Here is a 19,790-nt window from a genome sequence, read left to right as displayed (position 1 = left end):
ACTGCAAGACAGGAACAGAGCCCTCACCAAGTTGCTGAATCTGCCAGCACCTTGATCTTGGACTTCCCAGCCTCCAGAGCCGTAAGAAATAAATGCCTGTTGTTTAGGCTCCCCAGTGTAGGATATTTTGTTATGGCACCTCAAGCCAACTAATACACTTATGCCATTATAAACATTTCAGACACTTCACTGATCCCTTCTCCATGTGCTTCCGTAGATTTTTCCTGGCTTTACCTTCCACGGGTGGCAGGCCAGGGGGTGTTTAGTTAACATCTGTTGGATGCTCTACATATATTATCTCGTTGAATCCTGGTAAGAATATGTGATGCAATGACTTACGGTTAAGTATTTAAAGATAGTTTTATTGGAAAAAAGTGGTAGAAATGTACACATTTTATAATCCACATTTAGGAGTCTTCTAAGGAGTATACATATATAACTAATTTGAAATCTGGTAACCATAGTGGACAACGAAAATAAAACAGTCCTTGATAACTTTTCTTAAGGATAATCAATAATTTATTTTTTATCGTCACAATTACCACAATTATCTAGCTACATGACCAATGTCACTACATACCACAGGAAGATTGTCCACCTACACTTCACTGAGACAAAGACAACGGCCATTTATGTGTTAAATGTACAACGGGCTATTAAAAAGAGGTGGTTTTTACGTATAAGACAAGATGTGGCACATGATTTATTAACAGGGTTGATTTTAATACGTATTATGCCAAGAAGCAAGCATAGAAATGTTTTGGCATTGAGTTGTTTTTAAAGTAGAAAATAAGTAAACTAGAGAAATAAATCCAGATCTTAACTTACAATAGATACATTAAAATAGGAAATTAATTGGCTCCTCAGTATTTCTGTTCAAGCTTTTTTTTGTTTTCTTTCCTTTTGTTAGTTTTTTTTATATATATAAATGAGTAATACGAATATATCACAAGTTAAAGAAAGATCTCAGCCAAAAAGAAGGTACCAGCATATGAAAAACAAATGAAAAATTACCAGGTATTTTTGCTTACAAAAAATTTAAACTATAAAGAGTCACAAAATATATATAAAAATGCCACATTGAACGAGGCAATCATACTCTACCCAAACTGGTAGCACCCTCCTAAAATCAGTTGCATCCCATTCATCCGGTCATACGGTGGTGACTGACAAAAAGGCATTATGCACTCGTGTGCCATCAGGAGACTTGGCCCCGTGGGTCATCAGTTCTTGGATTGTCATCCAGTTGTCCAAAATTTTCTTGTTTCTCTTTTTCATCATCTTTTTGTGACTCAGTTCAATGATGTTGATCTCCTTCTTGCCCTCGCCGCCACTCTGGGGGCTCTCCTTAAGACACTCCAAGCGGCTCCGCATCATGAACTCCCGGCGCCGACGCTGCTCTTTGGCGCGAACCAGGTGCTGCTTTCTCTCCTCTTTGCTCCAGTAGCGGCCCATTTTCATCTCGCTCATGGTGTCATCATCCGTCGTCATGCCACTGCGCTCCTCCTTGATCTTTAAGGCACGTTCCCTCAGAATCCGGTCTCGCACCGGTCTCTTGGTTATGTACCGCGTCCCGTCGCTCCTGATTTTCACCTTCCACTCCATCTTGGGCTCTGAACACTTCTGGGCCTCCTTGCACATGCTCACTAAACTCAGCTGGCTCTGAGCATACTCGACTGCGGATTTCTGCTGAATTAACTGCATGTAGCTCTGATAATGGCGGGCATGTGCTGGGATGTTGGCGTATCTGTAGGAGGAGCTGTGGTAAGGAGAGAGGTAAGGGATGTGCTCGCTGCTGCTTTTCTCCTGCTCAGAAACCTTGCTGCTTTCTGAGATCTTCTCCTTGCCCTCCGCGCTGCAGCCTTGTTCGATGGTTTTGGCTTTGGTGGAGGTCGACTCTTTACTGCTCTGTCCGGAAGAAGACGGACTGGCGGCCATTGTGCTTCTCAGGTTTTTCTTATTGGTGAGGTTGATCATTCTGGGAAGGGAGCTGTCAGGGGAACGGTCCACAGTGAGTGGGGTGCTTCTGCAGCTTTCTGCTGTGTTGTAAGCACTAGAACTGTCCTTGTCCGACTTCTCTGGGTGTTCAATGATGTCGTCTAGTTTTCCCCGTGGCATATCCATGCTGGTGTTGTAATTCCGGAATCCTCCATCGTGCAAAGCCCAGATGTCTCCATAGGGGTCTGTCGCTTTCTGGAGCCTGTGAGCCTGCATGATGTTCTGGCACTCCAGTTCAATGTTTCTTAGTTCTTCGTTAAGCAACTGTAGCTCGTGCTCCACTCCCTCTTGTTCCCCTTGATGGCATTCTATTGTGCTGCTCGAGTAATACAGGTCATACTCTCCGTGGTTTCGAATCTTGCATTTGAGCTCCAAGAGCTGTCGGAATCTTTCACACTCCTCGTCTGGGTTGCCAAGGCAGTCGGAGTCAATGTATTCGCCAGACACGAAGCTCTCGTTGCACTGAAGCTCAACGCTTCCCAGAGTGTCTTGGCTCTGCCCCAGCTCTCTTGTGCTCTTCAAAGATGTGCTGTTGGGATCCTCGGCTGCGTTCTCCTGCTCTGAGCTCTCATCATTCCGCAAGCTTTCATCCGTGCGCCCTACCCCGCTGTCCTTCTCATGGTTGTTGGAGGATGATGTTGCCGTGTCTGTTGTGCCTTCTTCTTCTTCTTGTTTTTTTGGCTGAGAAGATAAAGTTGAGAGATCAAACAAAATCCGTTATTTTGAAAAAACACAGGTTGTTGCAAAACTTGCTTGAAAAAAATGATGCTTCTTGGCAAAGGTGTGGTTCCTAGAAAGCTGTTCCAATTTTAGTACCCTTAACCATTTCAGAAATAAAGACAATTCGCTCAAGGCAGCTTTTTATGAACTGAAAAAAAGAAAACCAAAACTGCTTAGAGACTTGACTTGGGGATAAATAAAATAGGCCACACTTTAATAAATGATTCTTACGTTAAGGTTCTCTCCTACTTGGGAAACTGGCAGGAAGTTGTGTAAATGAGGTGACCGTATGAGTCTCTGAGGTGGTAACACAGAAAAGGATGAGTGAGACAGGTGGTCTAAATGGTCTTCTGCAGTGTGGAGGCCTGGAGTTCTGAAGCCAAGTCACCTGATTATGAGGATTTTTTCCCTGAACTTCAAGTTCAGAAGAAACTTCGCTGATCTATGACACACTGGTTATGGTAAGCCAGACAGCACAGTATCACAGGGATAGGTTAGTACTGAAGCCTCGGTCCTTCTATCAATGAGGAACTTTAAGCCCAGCAGTTTATGAGTGACTCAGAGAGAGGTAGAAAAGGCCAGTGCCATCCCCCAGAATCAGGATTTCTTCTATGTCCAGGATGCCATATTCCTGCATAGTTACCCTGACCTCAGTGCCTCTCCAAATCACATTGCTCAAAAGCAACAAAATCATCTCAGGACTGCTTTGGGTTATTGTGATTAACCCAAAATGTGTTCTAGTGATTGTGATTAACAGTGGAGCACTTGAAATATCTGTATGGTCCTTGCTTATAAGCTGACAATAGAAATCTGATGTGGTGACATTCACACATGCCATAGCCCCTCCACAGGATATTATTGATATTGGACATCTGAGTGGATACACCACATTATTTAAATTTATATTTTTTCATATCTTCAATGAGTTTAAAAATATAAAAAAGCTAGGTTTTTTTTGTTCTTTTTTTTTTTAGTCTTTTTATGTGGAGTGCCAAAGATACAGACAAATTATGCCAGGGCAGGTGTTCCACAGTGTGTCAACAGCAACCCTAACACCAAGGATAGTACGGGAAGTGAAACTTTCATGTGTATGTGGATTTTAGTTTTGAAGTACAGATATATGTTTTGTTTTTTTTAATCAAATTCCCTTTTCTTTAGTCACTGGTTTATAAGCAAGTATGAAAATAAAAAAAGCGTTTTCCATTCCCAAACTTAGACTTCCTAGTTTCTAATGTAATGCCCCTCTCTCATTTATCATTTCCCTATGGAATTATTATGGCGACAGGCAATGCTTCTACCAAGACATTTCTCATGTAGTAGTATTGTTTATAAGGGCACAGACTTTTAAAGGTTTCTGTCCTTCTTATCATTTTTCAGTCTCATGCCGAAGAAATATTTCTACACAATGAAAATCTAACCTCAGGGACATCTAGTGTTACCTCAAAAGACCTAGCATTTGTATTACGTCTGATGAGTAGGCAGCATTTGACACCATATCACTTCACCTGGACAGGATTTCTCCCTTCTTTCTTTATTCCAACATCCTCCTGTCAATTCTGTATCAGGTCACATTTTGTATCTAAGAGAGAAAAAGCCTGGAGCAAGGACTTTCTTGCTTGTAACCAGCAGCTGCCACCAAAAAATATCTTTATTTGTGGCCAGCATTGAAGTCATACATAAAAATTCCATCTGTCTTACCTATATTGAAAAGCAATCACCACAGTAGCCGCATTGCTCCTGAGCACGAACTACTGTTTGTGAACTGGCCAATGAGTGTCTGTGCTCAGCACAGAGTAGAGCACACATGGCTTTGACACCTAGTCTGCAACATAATGATTTATTTAATATACGGGCCTGTGCCCATACACACACGCATCCGTCTCTGTTATGGAAAGCTAACATGGCCATATATTCCATCGTGCAGCTTGGTAAAGTGATAGGATGTTTGTGCTTCATGTCCCTAAGTGTAACTGTCCAGGATTTTAAAAAAACTACTTAAAAAAAGAAACACAACAAAACACCAAAAAAACTATCTTTTAGAATGTGTTAAGAATTCATGTTGAGACCAGGGTGATAACGATAATGATAATGATAATCCATAAACTGACAGCAGAAGTGTTCATGAAATTATACCAGGCAGATGATTGACATGAACTCAACATAAAAAATCTCAGATACACTGATCTTGTTTTTATCCCATAGGAACAATGACAATCACAAAAGAGTACCAAGACTCAGTCTGCTACAGGCCCCTCTGTAACCTTTCACTAGCAGTGAATTAATTAAGAGCAGAAACTTTGCTCATTTTAATTTGTATGCTCAGGATCAAGTGTGGTGCTTGGGACATATGAGGAGCTCAGCATTTTTGGTTGAATGATTATGTGACCCTAAGGCGAGATGATATCAATGATCTCAAATAGTGAGACTCCTGTCGAGAAGTACATAGGTAGGGCCATGATACCACAAACATAAATAAGATTGATGGCTTACATCATGTCATCATCATCTTATACTTGCCTAACTATTCAAATAGACACATTAATATTTTAAATTATAAAATTAATTTTGGGGAGAGGGGGTAGCTCATGAAATATAGTTTCTCTCTGGCTGGCATATTGAAAAGCAACGCATATTTTTGCTGTTACATTTCTGAATGAGGTCGAACAGTGCCCGGGTCAACATTTGAATCTTGCTGTACTCTGGCAACAATGGTCCCTAAGCTTTCCAAGCTAGAAAGATCTTAATAGAAAAACATTGTATTTATTCCCTCTGCTTCATTTGAGATGCCTATCTGCTCTAGAAAAATTACCATTACAGAGGTGTTTGATCAAACCCTTTGATTTTGTTTTTACTCCATTTATGGTTCTATATTAAGAAAAAAAAAAAAAAAACTAGCAACGTTTCAAATGATGTAGTTCAAGTCGTTGGCCCTACCTGCTCCACCTCATTGGCCGTGCCCTGCATTGCTTCATTATGCTGTTCTTCCAGCATCTCCAAGTTTAACTCCTCTAAGAATTCATTCCTTTCATCTTCCAACCAGCCTTCATCCAGCTGCAAAAGAATACATTAGTATATTACATTAGGTTAGTGGGAGCTCATGCTAAAAGAGGGTAAACTTAAATGGCGATGCCTGACCAGTTCCTTTTATCATAATGATTCTCTTCAGAATACCAGCCTCTGGTAAGTTCACCTCTCAGAAGGAAGAAAAGGTGATAAAAAAAAAAAAAAATTGGACTCAGATGCCTTTTATCCTTTCCTGAAACAGAGCTACAGATTTTCTCTCATAACCAAGTAGATCTCACAGCACAGAACATTACCGTCTTTCAGAATATATGAAAAGCGTATTGCATAATCCACAGCTGTCACGCTCATTACCTCCAACAGTGCCCATATTAAAGCACTACAAAGGTACTAATAGGGCCATGAGACAATTGGGCTTTTTTCCTTAACAACAACCCCCAATGAGACTGCATACAAAGTGTTCCCCACCCCCAGAACACACCGATCCTACCCTCATCCCGCTTTTTTATCTTTAGGCAGATGGCTTCCAACTTAACAAGATGGCTGCATGCCACAAACACAGACATTTATTTGATCTGGGGGGAAGAACAGAAAGATTCTAAAATATTCTTCTCAAAAAAAAAAAAAAAAGGTGAGGCTATGCCATGTCTATTTTGATTCATTTTTCAGGTCGAATTGCTATATATATATATATCTATATATATCTATATATCTGAAACATTGCATCTAAGGGGAGTGGAGCAGTGTGGAGCATGTAGGGTTTTGTTTGTGGGCTCAGGATCCAAGTATTCTGGTGGGAGTCTTACACAAATTAAACTGAATAAATCCTTTCGGCTTCTCAATACAAAGTGAAGTGGGAAACCTTGCTAAAATGATGAGTGTTGACAGTCAATACAGATAATTTGCCTCAAAGTGGATTTCTGGAGCTGGATTACATAAATTAGCTGTCTATGCTGATTAAATTAACTGAATTACAGTCCATGTTCTGTTTTACTCTGTGTTAAAAGAAACAGCAGCTTTCTAATGAGCTGAAATTGACAATATAGTTGACCCTTGAACAACAGGGGTTTGAACTGCGTGGGTCCACTTACATGTGGATTTTTTTTTTTTTTAAATACAGTACAGTACTCTAAATCTCTTTTCTCTTCCTTATGCTTTTCTTAATAACATTTTCTTTTCTCTTGCTTACTAGGCTGTAAGAATAGTATATAATACATGTGACATATAAAAATATGTTATTGGAGTGTTTATGTTATTCATAAGATTTCCAATCAACAGTAGGCTATTAGCAGTTAAGTTTTTGGGGAGTCAGAAGTTATAGGCTGATTTCTGACTGGGTGAGGGTTTTGGCTCTCTAAATCCCTGCATTGCTCAAGGCTCAGCTGTAGTTTGAGGGATTTTCACCACCCAACAATGGCAAAATAAGCTCTTAAGGGTAAATGAAACTGTAACACTTGAAAAGAAAACAAACTCTGAGAGGACATTAAGTTGCATCAGAAAATGCATTAGCATATATGCTTCATAGTCCTTAATATGAAGGTAGTGGTAAGTTTCTTGATATTTATTACAGGCTGCCTAGAATTTAAATTACTCAAATTTGACTGAGGCCAAAGTGCAGACACATTTACTCATCCTCATTTATCTTAATGTAGCCTGAATAACCAAGTTCTACCTCACTGACTTTGATATGCAGATGAACTATGAAAATTAAGCTAAAAATTCAAATTCAGTTTATAATTGTCTAAGTTTTACATCCTTTTTTTCTTTAAGATTTTATTTATTTATTTGACATACAGAGAGAGAGAGAGAGACTGCATGCAAGCACAAGCAGGGAGAGTCGCAGAGGGAGAGGGAGAAGTAGGCTCCCACTGAGCATGGAGCCTGACTTGGGGCTCGAGCCCAGGACCCTGAGATCATGACCTAAGCTGAAGGCAGAGGCTTAACCCACTGAGCTACCCAGGTGCACCAGTTTTACATTTTTTAATTCCTTGTAAATTTTATGAAGCCGCAAACTCCAGACTCCAAAAGAAATTATGTAGAGCTGCAAATGTTACTTTTTATAAGCACACCAAGGGATTTTTCTCTAATCAGGCCAAAACAAAATATTTGCTTGCACAGAGCTAGTGAATAATGGAACAGAGTCTTCTGAAATTTAAATGAAGGGGTGGGAAAGATAAGGAGAACAAACCGTAGAAATTAATGATTCCTTGTAACTCTTTTCTTATTAGCTAATCCCACAGATCCTTGAGTTGTTACCTGTAGTCAGCATACATCTATTTTGACAAGTCTTTTGGCTGGAGGTATACACAGCATAGTGAGTGAGGAGGGCTTCTTGCTCACCTCCTTCCCCTCTTGTATTTCCCTTTCCACTGACACAAGCATTCACGGTAGTCTGAGTTTCAGACTCCACCACAGGCGGACCTTTCCCTGGAGCTGAGCCTGCAGGAAAAGGGGACTCTCTTTATGAAACTAGGATCTGTCTGCACAGCAGTGGAACACACGGCAGATTATTCCTTTCTCTGAAAGGAATATTCCTTTCTCCTTTCAGAGAAAGGAATAATCTGCATTGTCTCTGGAGTAGTGTTTACAAGTTCTTATGAGAGCCCTCTCTGCCCCGATGTCCCAAGGGGAAGAGGACAGAATAGCAATATCTTTAATGGTCTAAGGAAGAAAATGAAAGAAAGTTGACAGGGAATAAAATAAATGAGTTATTTAAAAATATTGCACAGATGTATAAGACTGCCCCCAGCAAATCTGTAGATCATTTCCAAGAATGTAGAGAGTATCTGAAATATTAAAAAAAGAAAAAGCCTAGAAAAAGCACACAAGAAGCTTCCACACTTTCACGAGTAAAATTCATTTGCAAAAAATACCATAATAAGATACATTAAAATTGATAAAAAAATATAGGTGATATAAAGGCAAGGTTTTCTTGCATTTTTTCTTGCCATTTTATAGCATATACTGCTTAAAAAATATGGTGTTAAGATCCATTTTCTTTCTTTCTTTTTCTAGAAATCTGATTTTCTAAATGCAATTAGCTTTCTTCCAGTGTCATGAGGCTTCTTTAGGATCAAGGGGCTGAAGCAGATCCTGATTTTGACAGGACAGAGTATCCTGTAGTCAGACAGCCATCTTTTCTCAACTATGGAGAGGAAGTCCTGTTTGGAAATTCATCTTCCAACATGGATTCTGTTAGGTCAGGAGTGTAGTCAGATATTTGAAAATGCCACCAGTTCTACCAAGCATATGTATTCTATTAATGATTAACAGGATCTAGTCTTACATCATGAATTTTGATTCTTTCCACAGTCTGTTATAACCATTCTGTGGCATGGTTTCAGGAAATGCTTTAATTCTAAATTAATGAGGTTCTCTAGAAGTTACATGGAAAGGGCAAGGGAAACCACATTATGACATTGAAATACCTTTTCTCTAACAGGGAGGACCCCTGAGCTCTTCAGTTTACCATGCATTTCACTAACATATGTTTAGCCCCTTTATTTTGTTCTTTTTCAAGAAAATGGGATCAGTGAGACTAAGTGGTTTGCAAAACTTCCACATAATTAGTGAACTTTCATACATTTTCTGTATTGTTGAATTCACTCCTAAACAGGCAGTCCAGCCAGGCGTGTAGGCTCTCTCCTATTCCCGAGACCGCAGGTGTATAACTGTACTCTGCCTTGGGCTATAGCAGGCTTTATGGGATCCATTTAGAATGGTCAAGGGCATAAAGGGAATATATGCGGAAAGGGTGATCTTTTATAACCACTATATTCAAGTCAGGATTTAGTCTGACACTGAAATACACTTCCTCAATGTAATTTATAGATAGTATGCAGTTACTGAGTTTGAAAAATATCAGATCAATAACCTGGGAGACAAATGGTGATATAAGCAACTTCACTCAAACGACTGACAGATGGATAGAATGGTGACAACGTGCTGTCCTTTCTGCATTGTGGTGAGTTATAAAAAGCATATAAAAAGAAGGACCCATAGCACTTTTCTTCCACCATTACCTTTCCTTTACTTTCATGACATCTCCCTCTGTTAGAGATACAAAAAACAATTCCTCCAGAAGCTAGCCGCTTGTTTTTGACTGGACAGATGTTTTTATCACGCTACACTTGGGAAAAATTCCTTCATTATACATGGAACCACACCATGCTACGTGGGTCACTTTATTTGATAAAGTTCTTCTACAAAGATTTAAGTTGATAGTTGGATACGCTAATGTTTCTCTCGTTAGAGATTCTTTCAAGATACCTTAATATGCCAATGAAGTATTTTTAGATAGAAACCTAAAGCAAGGATCCAGACAGAATTTAGAATCATGTGAAGTGAACCATTTTTCATTTACAAATTCATTCAAATAACTTGCAAGTGGAAGGAGAGAATAATGGTTCCATCTTGTGTGCTCTTTTCCTTCCTTCTTCTTTTTTTCCAAAAAGATAAGTTGATGAGGTTGGTAAGTTAGGAAAGATGACTCTTAATTATGTTTTGCATACTTGGCTTTACCAATAGCCATAGTACTGAGTCGATATAGAACAGCAAATAATGGATGCCAAGTTCAGTCTCAAGATTTCTGACGTCCGCTCTGACCTGAATCTCCGGCCTTGCGACGAGCAGCACAATTCTCTTGCACTCATCGCTAGACAGCAACGCCACTGCTTCTTCTCGATTCTGGACATCTTCCCCATTTATCTAGAAAACAAATGGAAGTGGCACATTAGTTTCCATTTCCACAATGCTGCACACAATAAATGGCAAATATCAGCTCATTTGTGGTGAATGTATGGACAATGAAACTCACACAATGGGCTCATCTTCAGCCCCTCCGTGGTAAGTGCCTTCACTCAATTACACGCTTACTGTAAGAGCCATATCGATCCCTGAAGGATGGCGGACATCAGAGGAAGCAGTTATGTTCATAAATGTCCAACCTGCGCCCTGGCAACATACATCTAGCAACACAATTAACCAGCCCCTGACAGGTGACGTTCATCTTTCTCCGCTCAGAGTAATGGAAGTGTCACTCTGAGATAATAGTGCTGGGGGAAGCAGGACTGGCAATCCCACATCTGAAATCCGTCATCCTGCACGTCTGCTACGAGCCAATTAGAGAGCTGCGGTATTATCTCTCACCAGGCAGTGCTCCCAGGCCACTGCTGATTGCATTTTCATTTAATCATCTCATATTTGTGTGGGTCTGACTCAGTTGCCCCAATCACTCCCAGGATATCTTTCAGGGCTTCACTAATCAAAAGAAGGACAGTTCATCTCTAACGTCCATATCAATACTCCAGTTCCTTCTAAGATTTGTCCATTTCCTCAAACAACAAAACTAATGAAATATCTTATGGCTCATCTCTTAAGTGAACTTAGGTTAAAAAATAAAACACAGAGGAAAAATGGCTTTTTGCAAGAAACCAAGCTTGAGTCAACTTTTGATTAAAAAGACTCTGGTGGAATTCGAAATCTAGCTTTTGTCCTTTTTCTAAATTCTACAGACAGAGCAAATAAGGTTTCTGAAGTTTGTATTTTAAGCTACATTTTCATGTTCAAATGTATTTAGCTCTGAGTTAACTTCTTTCTTTGGATATTTTATATTTATTTTATATTATTGATTGTTCAAATCCACAGGGACAGTGAAGGTTTTGATCACAGTACAGAATCAAAATGTGCAGAAAGAAGTTTCAATTCAAGAGGTCAAGTAATTATGCCTAAAATAAATATTAATTATTTTAATAAATTAAATAGAAAAGGCAGCTATACTGGCCAATTTTTCAATAATTAACATCTTTCATTAAGCATTTCTGCTGGAAAGCATGAAGTGGACTGCTGAGATTTTATTTTATTTTCTTCTTGTGGATCTTTGGGATTCTGGCTGATGCACAAGGGCAGATAAAATTATTGAAACAAGCCCAGGAATCTCAACTCCAGGCCACAGTAAATGATCCTTAGTCCTGGACTCTTATCACACATATGGAGCACAAAGAAAGCAGATGATACGTAATAGTCAAAGCGGGGGGAACCATACAAACATGTATTTTCTTACTCTGATCAAATAAGTATCATCTTTGTTTTTCACTTATATATGTAGACAGGAAATCCAGCTTTTACAAGTTTCAAGTGCATTTCCTCTTTTGGCAACTCACAATAAAATTCATCAAACTAGAAAACAGGAGCTATGACTCCAAAATGGGAACTAATGATGGGAAAGGGAATTTTGTGGTTTTTCTTAAATATACATCTGAAAAGCTATTTCTATGCTGAATCCAAGGCTTTTTCTCAAATAAAGATAAATTGGCCATGGTGGATTCTACTAAACCTCCCCCATCCCCAGTGAAGTGTACTTTGAAAATAATGACTTGAAAATGTTTACTTTCTTTGAGCTTTGGGGGCTTATGTCCATTTCATAGTAATTCTTAATAGTATATCTGCAGTGTGTCTATTTGCCCTTTCATTATGGACCTAATCATCCATCCTCCCTCCACTACCAGGCATGTTGGATCCTGGGGAGATGGAGTTGGGTGCTCTCAGACAGCTTCTCTTCACCTTTTCTGTGCAAAATCTAATGCTCACTGCTTTTTTTCATTCAAGTATATTCATATAAATTCTTCATATACATTTCACTTACCATTAACCTAAATACTCTTCATTCATGTTTACTTAACGTTACTATTATGTTTCCTATATTAAAGTGCAGGTAATATGGGGCGCCTGTGTGGCTCAGTGGGTTAAGCCTCTGCCTTCGGCTCAGATCATGATCTCAGGGTCCTGGGATCAAGCCCCGAGTCAGGCTCCCTGCTCAGCGGGGAGCCTGCTTCCCCGTCTCTCTCTCTCTGCCTGCCTCTCTGCCTACTTGTGATCTCTGTCAAATAAATAAATAAATAAATAAAATCTTTGGAAAAAAAAAGTGCAGATAATAGCGCCTTTCTCAGAGTATTCTTGTAAGGGTTAAATGAGTTAATATATCTCTAGGGTTTAAACAAGGGCCTGGTATCCAGGAAGAGCTCTGGGTTGGCACATGGTACCGTTGATATTTTTGTTGTTGTTAGTATTCTTTTGACTCTGACTACTACTATAATTATTTATGTTCATATTTTAATCCTCAGTAAAGATTCTTTTCTTGTAAATAAAGCAAATACAGTAAAATTCATGCAGAAGAATTAAATCCACAGTAGCAAACATGGTTATACTTTAAAAGACGTCTCTCTCATATGTATTTTTAACTCCTAGAGAACCACCAAGAAACAATATGGTGTGTTTGATTTGTAGTCTCCTTAGAGTTGGTATTCGTCTCTCTCTGTGAACTCCGCATGACCAGAGCTATGGTCTTCAGTCCCAACGTTATGTCCTTGTTCCTGGAAGGACAGATCCCATGTTGTAGAAACACATTTCCATTCAGAATCCTATGTGAATGTGAAAGGAAATGATTCGCCACAGAAATCTGGGTTTAAAATGTAATTTATTGTTTCATTTTCAAAATAAAGGCCACTTTAGCCAACTGGCTGGTAGATCCTATTGACCTCAAGACGTTAGTTTGATACCCAAAGTGATACTGGGGCAAGAAATGCAGCCCTGGGTCTCAGCAAAGAATGAAAAGGTCTGAGGGATGGGATCAGATAGAGCTTTCAACCTTCATTTGCTCTTGTTCCTGAAAGATGGCTCATACTGCAGGATTGCTTGTGGGAAAGAGGTTTGCTGTGCCTGAAAACACCAGGCAGACATAAAGGTGAAGGACTCAGAATCACACGGAGGAGATAAATGAGTGAGCACCTCACCACGGTTTAATGGAAGGCTTTCATTTTAAGAAAAGAGAGGGAAAGAGAACCAGGAGAAAGGCAACATAGAACTTTTGTCGTAAATGAGGGAAAACTGCGCCAGAGAGTATGTCTTGTCTCATTTTCTGTGCATGGCCGTATGTAAATATTGATTTCAAAGCAGATATTGCTTTGGCTTAGAAGAGATTTGTGGCATTACAAAGATAAATCACCCAAAATCTCACTTTAGGCCCAATCTCCTGTATGTGCATATGAGTGTGTATGTACGTTTGTGTGCGCGCGCGCAAATGTGTGCAAGACCCTAAAAGCCTAGAAATGGTTTAATATAGCTTTTTTTTTTGCATGAATGTGCCAATTTTTAGGTTTCCTATATTGATGTTCCAGAAGTGGGTGGGCAACTAAAATTCTTGGCATCTGACCACCTATGGAATTTATTTGGAAATGCAGGAGCCGAAAGCAAAAGAAGCATGATGTACTTTAAGTGTGCTTATATTTAGTGTGGAAGGAAGGTGAATAACATACGGAGATATAGAGGTGGACAGAACACAAATGGGAGGAAAACAGTTATCTAAAGGGCAGAAAAGAAAAGTATAGGAACAAAAGCTGGGGACAAGTTTATGCGTAGGGCAGAGAAAGAGAGAAAAAGCTCAGTTGGAGTCTTATTGCCCCAGTGCTTGAGTTTTTGCAGGGTTTTGTCAGGGAGGGAGTAATCCTTAGGAACATGATTGACTTTTTTTGGCAAACATGAGATTAGGTTGCTGACATGGAATACTGTACGCTTACTGTCCCAAGGAGGAAGTGAGAATATAGCCCTCTGATCATGGAGGTATGTGGTCTTTAGTTCCTCCTCTGTAGGGCTCAGAAAAGCCTGTCTTCACTCAGCATTGTAATTTTGTGAGAGGACTTCACCATATGAATTCCTGAGGCTACATCTGATACCACAAGCTTGTGGCAATGGCACAGCACACAGAACTGTCAAGTGCTTGCAGGGAAAAAAGCATGTGAGAGTTAAAACTTGTTCTCATGAAACCGGGTCATGGTTTTTCTTCTGTACAATCCCTACCTTGGGCCAATCTCGCGTGAGTACCTGTGTGTGGGTGGTGTCCCTAGGTGAGGTCATTTAACAGACCCGCGATATACTTTAGCTACACCATGAGGACAGGACCATAGGAGTACTCTCCTTAGGTCATCATGAACAGGAAATTAAAACCACAATAGCTCTAAAGAGATTCATTTAAATAAAAGCCAGCCAGGAAACTCCAAGGATAAGAAGTAAATCCTCTCTTTCTCCCCCTCTCATCTCCCTGCGACAGGAGTCATTAATTGTTCATTACAGGGTATCCCATAATCTCCTCATCAGCCATATGGGAGCTATTTGTCTGTGGGTACAATTTTGTCACAGTTTTATTTAATATAATTTCACCATCACCCTTAAGACTCTTTGTTTCCTATGTGTGCAAATAGACTTGAATTCTAGGCTTTTTAATGTGACATGTATTTGTTCATTAAATGTGACATATTTGTCACTGAATATAAAGTAATCAGGCAGACAACAGCATTTTGTCAATCCTGCTGTTGTTTCTTCAGTGAACAACTCCATTAAGGAATGCCTTATTATCCAGCAAATATTTTATCTGAAAACTTTATCTGCCTCTAATATAGCCGAAAATAAGGCAGTATCAAAACATATAACATGTATATATGACAATACAATCGCTTTATTTCTATCTACCTCTACTCATAGAATGAATAGATGCAATTTTAACGACTGTATTTGTAGATCTAGCTTATGAGAAAGTGGTTAGCTGGAAATCAGGAAAGGAGCCAGTGAGGTTGCAGGAGAAGGTGTCAAGTGTGGAGAGTAGATGGTGAGAGAAGACGTGACAGCTGGAAGCAGCAAGAGAAAAATGACAAAAAAATATACGTAACACATCAGAAAATGTGGCCGACCAGGGTGATTTCATATTGTGGCACAAAGTCTTCTAGATGTTTTAACCATTGAGTATTTTATTGTTATTATAGCATCCTGTAATGATTGCTGGGCACAATATGACCTTGAGCATCATGAGAAGGTTCTATTCTTTTCAATTGAGTATATTCAACTGTAGGTGGTAACAAGGTGAATGATACATTTATAATTGTTTCCAAGTCAAAATAATAATAATAAAATATGTTTGAAGCTTTCATTATCTGGATGCCACACAAAAAAGGTACCCTTGTTTTTTAATGAGGCTACATCAGCAAAGCTTTACTGCAGATTGTATTCATTTATCCTATCACTCTGTCCGCTGAATACCTGTTTCATTCATTCATTTATTCACGAATGATTGAGAAAGACACTGAAAATATGGTAGCAAACAAGACTATGCCTTGGTTTCCTGATTCACTTTCTCTTGCCCTGACTGTGATACAGTCCATTCTGTTTAACTACAGGTCACCACTTAAGGAGCTATAGGAATATAAGTTATATTGAAGTTTTCTAAAAATTAGTAGAGTGAATGACCAAAAATCCTACTTTTATTCCTTCCTAATGGGAGTCTTAGGAGAGGTTCCTTGATGATAAATGAGTTCTGCAGCATCCAGCTACAGAAGAGCAAGGGTATGCAGTAGAGGTGTGAATCAGTGAGTGGAACCCTGCAGAAAGGGAAGAAGAGAAGGCTGGGCAGGATAACGCTGTGGTCAGGGCTCCAGGCAGTGCACCATGCCATGACCATGACCGTGCCCCCTGCATTGTCCTCCTCTGTGTGGTCAGCTGTCTTCCTAATTGCACGGGGAGTGCCCCAAATGCCAGGATGGCATCTTGTCTGTTTTCGAAGTCCTGGTTCTAGGCAGAGTGTTGAATCTATTCGTGTTAAATGCAAAGCAACATTCGTCAAACATTCACATCTAGGAAGAAGAAGTGGGAGCTGTAGGTTCATCATACGGTCTAAAAGTTATGCAGAATATTTGAACAGTTGATAACTTCCTCAGTTTTTCTTGTGAGTCATCTTCTCAGCTTTGTAGTTGTATGATCAGCAGGAAACTCAAGCCTCGGCTCTAAATTTGGGTTAATCTGGACACACAAGTTGGGGAGCTGTGTCTTTCTGCAGCGCTCTGTATGGGAAAGGACTCAGAGGAGAGAGAGAGGATCGAGGCGGGTATGGGAGACAAACTTTGGCATTCAAAGTCATTTCTAATTTGGCCTGGAATTCTTTCCAGCTCCACATCCCCCTTATATTCCGCTTATCATCTTGCTCATTAAACTGAAATTTTGTCAGTCTCTACATTTTCACATAAATCAAATTTCTTCAGACTTCTAGACTTTCAGGTCCTCATGGAACATAGGAATCCATGTTTCCCTAATTTATTCTGAAAAGGCAGCAGTAACTGGTGTTGCTGTTGCTCTGACTACTAGAAGTTAATGTTTGTTACTTACATTGCAGTGTGCTAAGCCCTCCAGAGGTATACACACATTTAACCTTTGCAACAATATGTCTTATTATTACCATTTTTTAAGATGAGGAAACCGGTTTAGGATGAGGAGTAAAGTAAGAGGTGGAGCTGGGAGGTGAAGCTGAGTAATCCAAGTCCAGAGATTATACCTTAATTACTAATTATTAGCTAATAATTCTTAATAAATAGTATCTTTACTTAAAAATTTTTTAAACGATAGCTGCTTGTTTTGTGGATGCCATTATCTAGAAAAGACAAATTGTTTTCTCTAACATTTTATAAAAAACTAAATAAAATTGAAACTATTGAACAAATGGTAGGAAACTAAAGGAAATAACCATGTCACATACTTGCAAAATTCGATCCCCTTCTCGAATTCGGCCGTCTTTGGCAGCAATGCTATTTGGATCTACCTGTAATGGAGAAAACACACATCTTCAACCATGCAATACTCCCCCAGGAACTTAAAAATATCGCTTAAAAAATATTTTTAGTAACCTGGTTAAAAATTCTCTACTGATTTATACAAGGCATGCCAAAGTTTTCTGTTAAAAATCACTGATTCAAAAAATGTAAGTGGACTATTTTAGAATTAATAATAAAAAAGAGAGAACTACAGCAGAATTTAATTTGAAAATGATTTTTCTCTCTCTCCCTCTCTTTTTCTCTTTCTTTCGTTCTTTTTGCTCTTTTCTTCTTCTTCTTTTTTAAACATCTGGTTCACTTATTTCTGTATCCAAACTGTCAGACATGGTCCTCAGCTGACACGATCTTCAGCAGATGTTAATTCTAGGATTCTCTGGACCCAGGAAATTTGCTTTCTACTAGGGTGATCTTTAAATCCTGGTTTCGCTGTTTTAGAAAAGCTGAGAGCTATACTGTAAGTCCATTTTATTAAAGAAATTTCTGTCTCATGAACACATTAATTTATAAAGAGATTTATAATTGATGTTGCTTAAAAAATGAAAAAAAATGTTACCTATGTAGATCATTACTAGATTCTAAATTATGGGGTGAAGTGTATTAACGATAAATTATTTTAGAACAAATAGAGATTTAAGCCTTCATTAGGGGTTTACCAACATTTTAATGGGCCAAACTTGAGTGATGACTTACAGTTCACTGGGGGTAAATCTGCCTATCATATTTTGAATGATGGCACTAAGCCATTTATTTAAGATTACTTGATCAAATCTTTAACTTAAGCCAAGTATTTCAAGTGTAGCATGAGGTTGATTCATCCTATCCAGATGTTACGTATTAGGTGGTGCCACCTAATAAGTGAATTTTAAGTGATCGATCAAGAACAAAGACAGTATTATTACATGTAAGAAGCATAAGGAAGATATCCCTTCCAAGTACATATGTTCAGTTCCTGTGGCTTCTTTATTGTCCCTACAAAGCGGGCTCCAAAAGCTCCAAAGCGGGCATATTTAAATGGTAAATAGAGACTTACTAAAGGAAGAGAAGTATGATTAATCAACTGTATCCTACTGAGAAGCTATTCACAATCTAAAACTTTGCCTACAGAACTGTGGTTAAACTAAGGCCAAACTTTGACATTTGTATCTCTGTGCCTATTACAGAAGAAAATTCTTCACCTATTTCCTCACCATATTTGGAGGGATGACCATAGCTGTCCATTTAAAAGAGGTGTATAAGTGAATCATTCTCTGGAGATTTTTTTCAATGCAAGATCCATACAGTAAATTCTTTGGTAAAGTAATAAAAAGTAACATTTACGTTTATAGAGCTGGGTAATTTTCTAATGCATTAATTACATTATTTTTCCATATGCTAAACACCTCTATAGAAGCAATGAGATAAACATTGTTGTACTAAGTTCCTAGTCAAGGAAGCTGAAGCTCAGTGAGTCAGGTAATGACAAGAGCATGGCCAAGAACATTTGGAATAGCATGGGACATTAATTAGTATCTAGTTTGTCTAACTTCTTTTTCACACATACACATATACATGTACACACACGCATTGTGTGTGTGTGTGTGTGTGTGTGTGTATAGATATATATAGGAAGGAGTTAGGCAATACTCATACATCTATGTGTTTGCATATATTTATATAATTTTCAGTCATATGTACATATAATTAAAATAAATTATACCTTACTACTTCTTATAAAATGATTCTTTGGTGAGTCTTAAAAAATCACCTATAATAATAAATTCTGCTTCACATTTTTTTCAAAGTCATTAACACTAAGAGAGTTTCACGTATACGTACTTCACCTTCTGACATTGATTATAGGGTTGAATAAAAAAAAAACTCACAGATACATTCTGTGGATATTCAAAAGTATCAATCCTGCCAGCAGAGTAAAATATGTAGTATTTGTGATATTAGGTCTAAAACAATTAGTCAATGCTCTTGTTAAAGCACTGATAAAAGGAATGGAAGGATGAATGTTTGCTCATCAGAAACTTTGTTTGACTTCCTGCATACTTAGGGGAATTTATTCAAATTTAGACAATGATCCCATTTTTGCAGTTTTCCTTACTGGGATTCTGTGGTGAAAGCATCCCCATTAAACAAGCTGATAATAATTACATTACTTGGGCAACATAATTTACTTTCCTAATTGAAAGTGACAAGTACTGGAACATGGCCAATTCTTCACATCCAAGCCTCCCAAGGATTTTCTCATCGTGAGTCATTTGACTCCATTACTCGCAGTCTCCCTCCCCCTCTCTCCCCTCCTCGGCATTTCTTACCTCGCTGACATAAATGCCCGTGTCTTCTTCATCATCCGTTCGGTAACAGACTGTCAGGCCCAGCTTCTCTTGACTGCTAACACGACACAGCTCAACCTCC

The 19,790-nt window shown here is 38.8% G+C and overlaps 1 protein-coding gene across 2 annotated transcripts in view; it reads right to left on the bottom strand.

Annotated features, from left to right (window-relative positions):
* Positions 1 to 918: 918 nt before the first annotated feature.
* Positions 919 to 19,790, bottom strand: part of PDZRN4 (PDZ domain containing ring finger 4) — a gene marked incomplete at its 5' end in the record, with an annotated part of 346,436 nt that continues 327,564 nt past the window's right edge. For both annotated transcript variants that reach the window (XM_080810035.1, XM_080810036.1), the window contains 5 exons: positions 919 to 2,679; positions 5,653 to 5,769; positions 10,345 to 10,446; positions 17,312 to 17,374; positions 19,691 to 19,789. In XM_080810035.1, the coding sequence (XP_080666161.1) occupies positions 1,153 to 2,679; positions 5,653 to 5,769; positions 10,345 to 10,446; positions 17,312 to 17,374; positions 19,691 to 19,789 (1,908 nt within the window). In that variant the 3' untranslated portion in view covers positions 919 to 1,152. The remainder of the gene's footprint in view (positions 2,680 to 5,652; positions 5,770 to 10,344; positions 10,447 to 17,311; positions 17,375 to 19,690; position 19,790) is intronic.

This window comes from Martes martes, assembly GCF_963455335.1.
Source record: "Martes martes genome assembly, chromosome: 8".
NCBI lineage: Eukaryota > Metazoa > Chordata > Mammalia > Carnivora > Mustelidae > Martes > Martes martes.
This window is presented reverse-complemented; position numbering and strand designations above follow the sequence as displayed.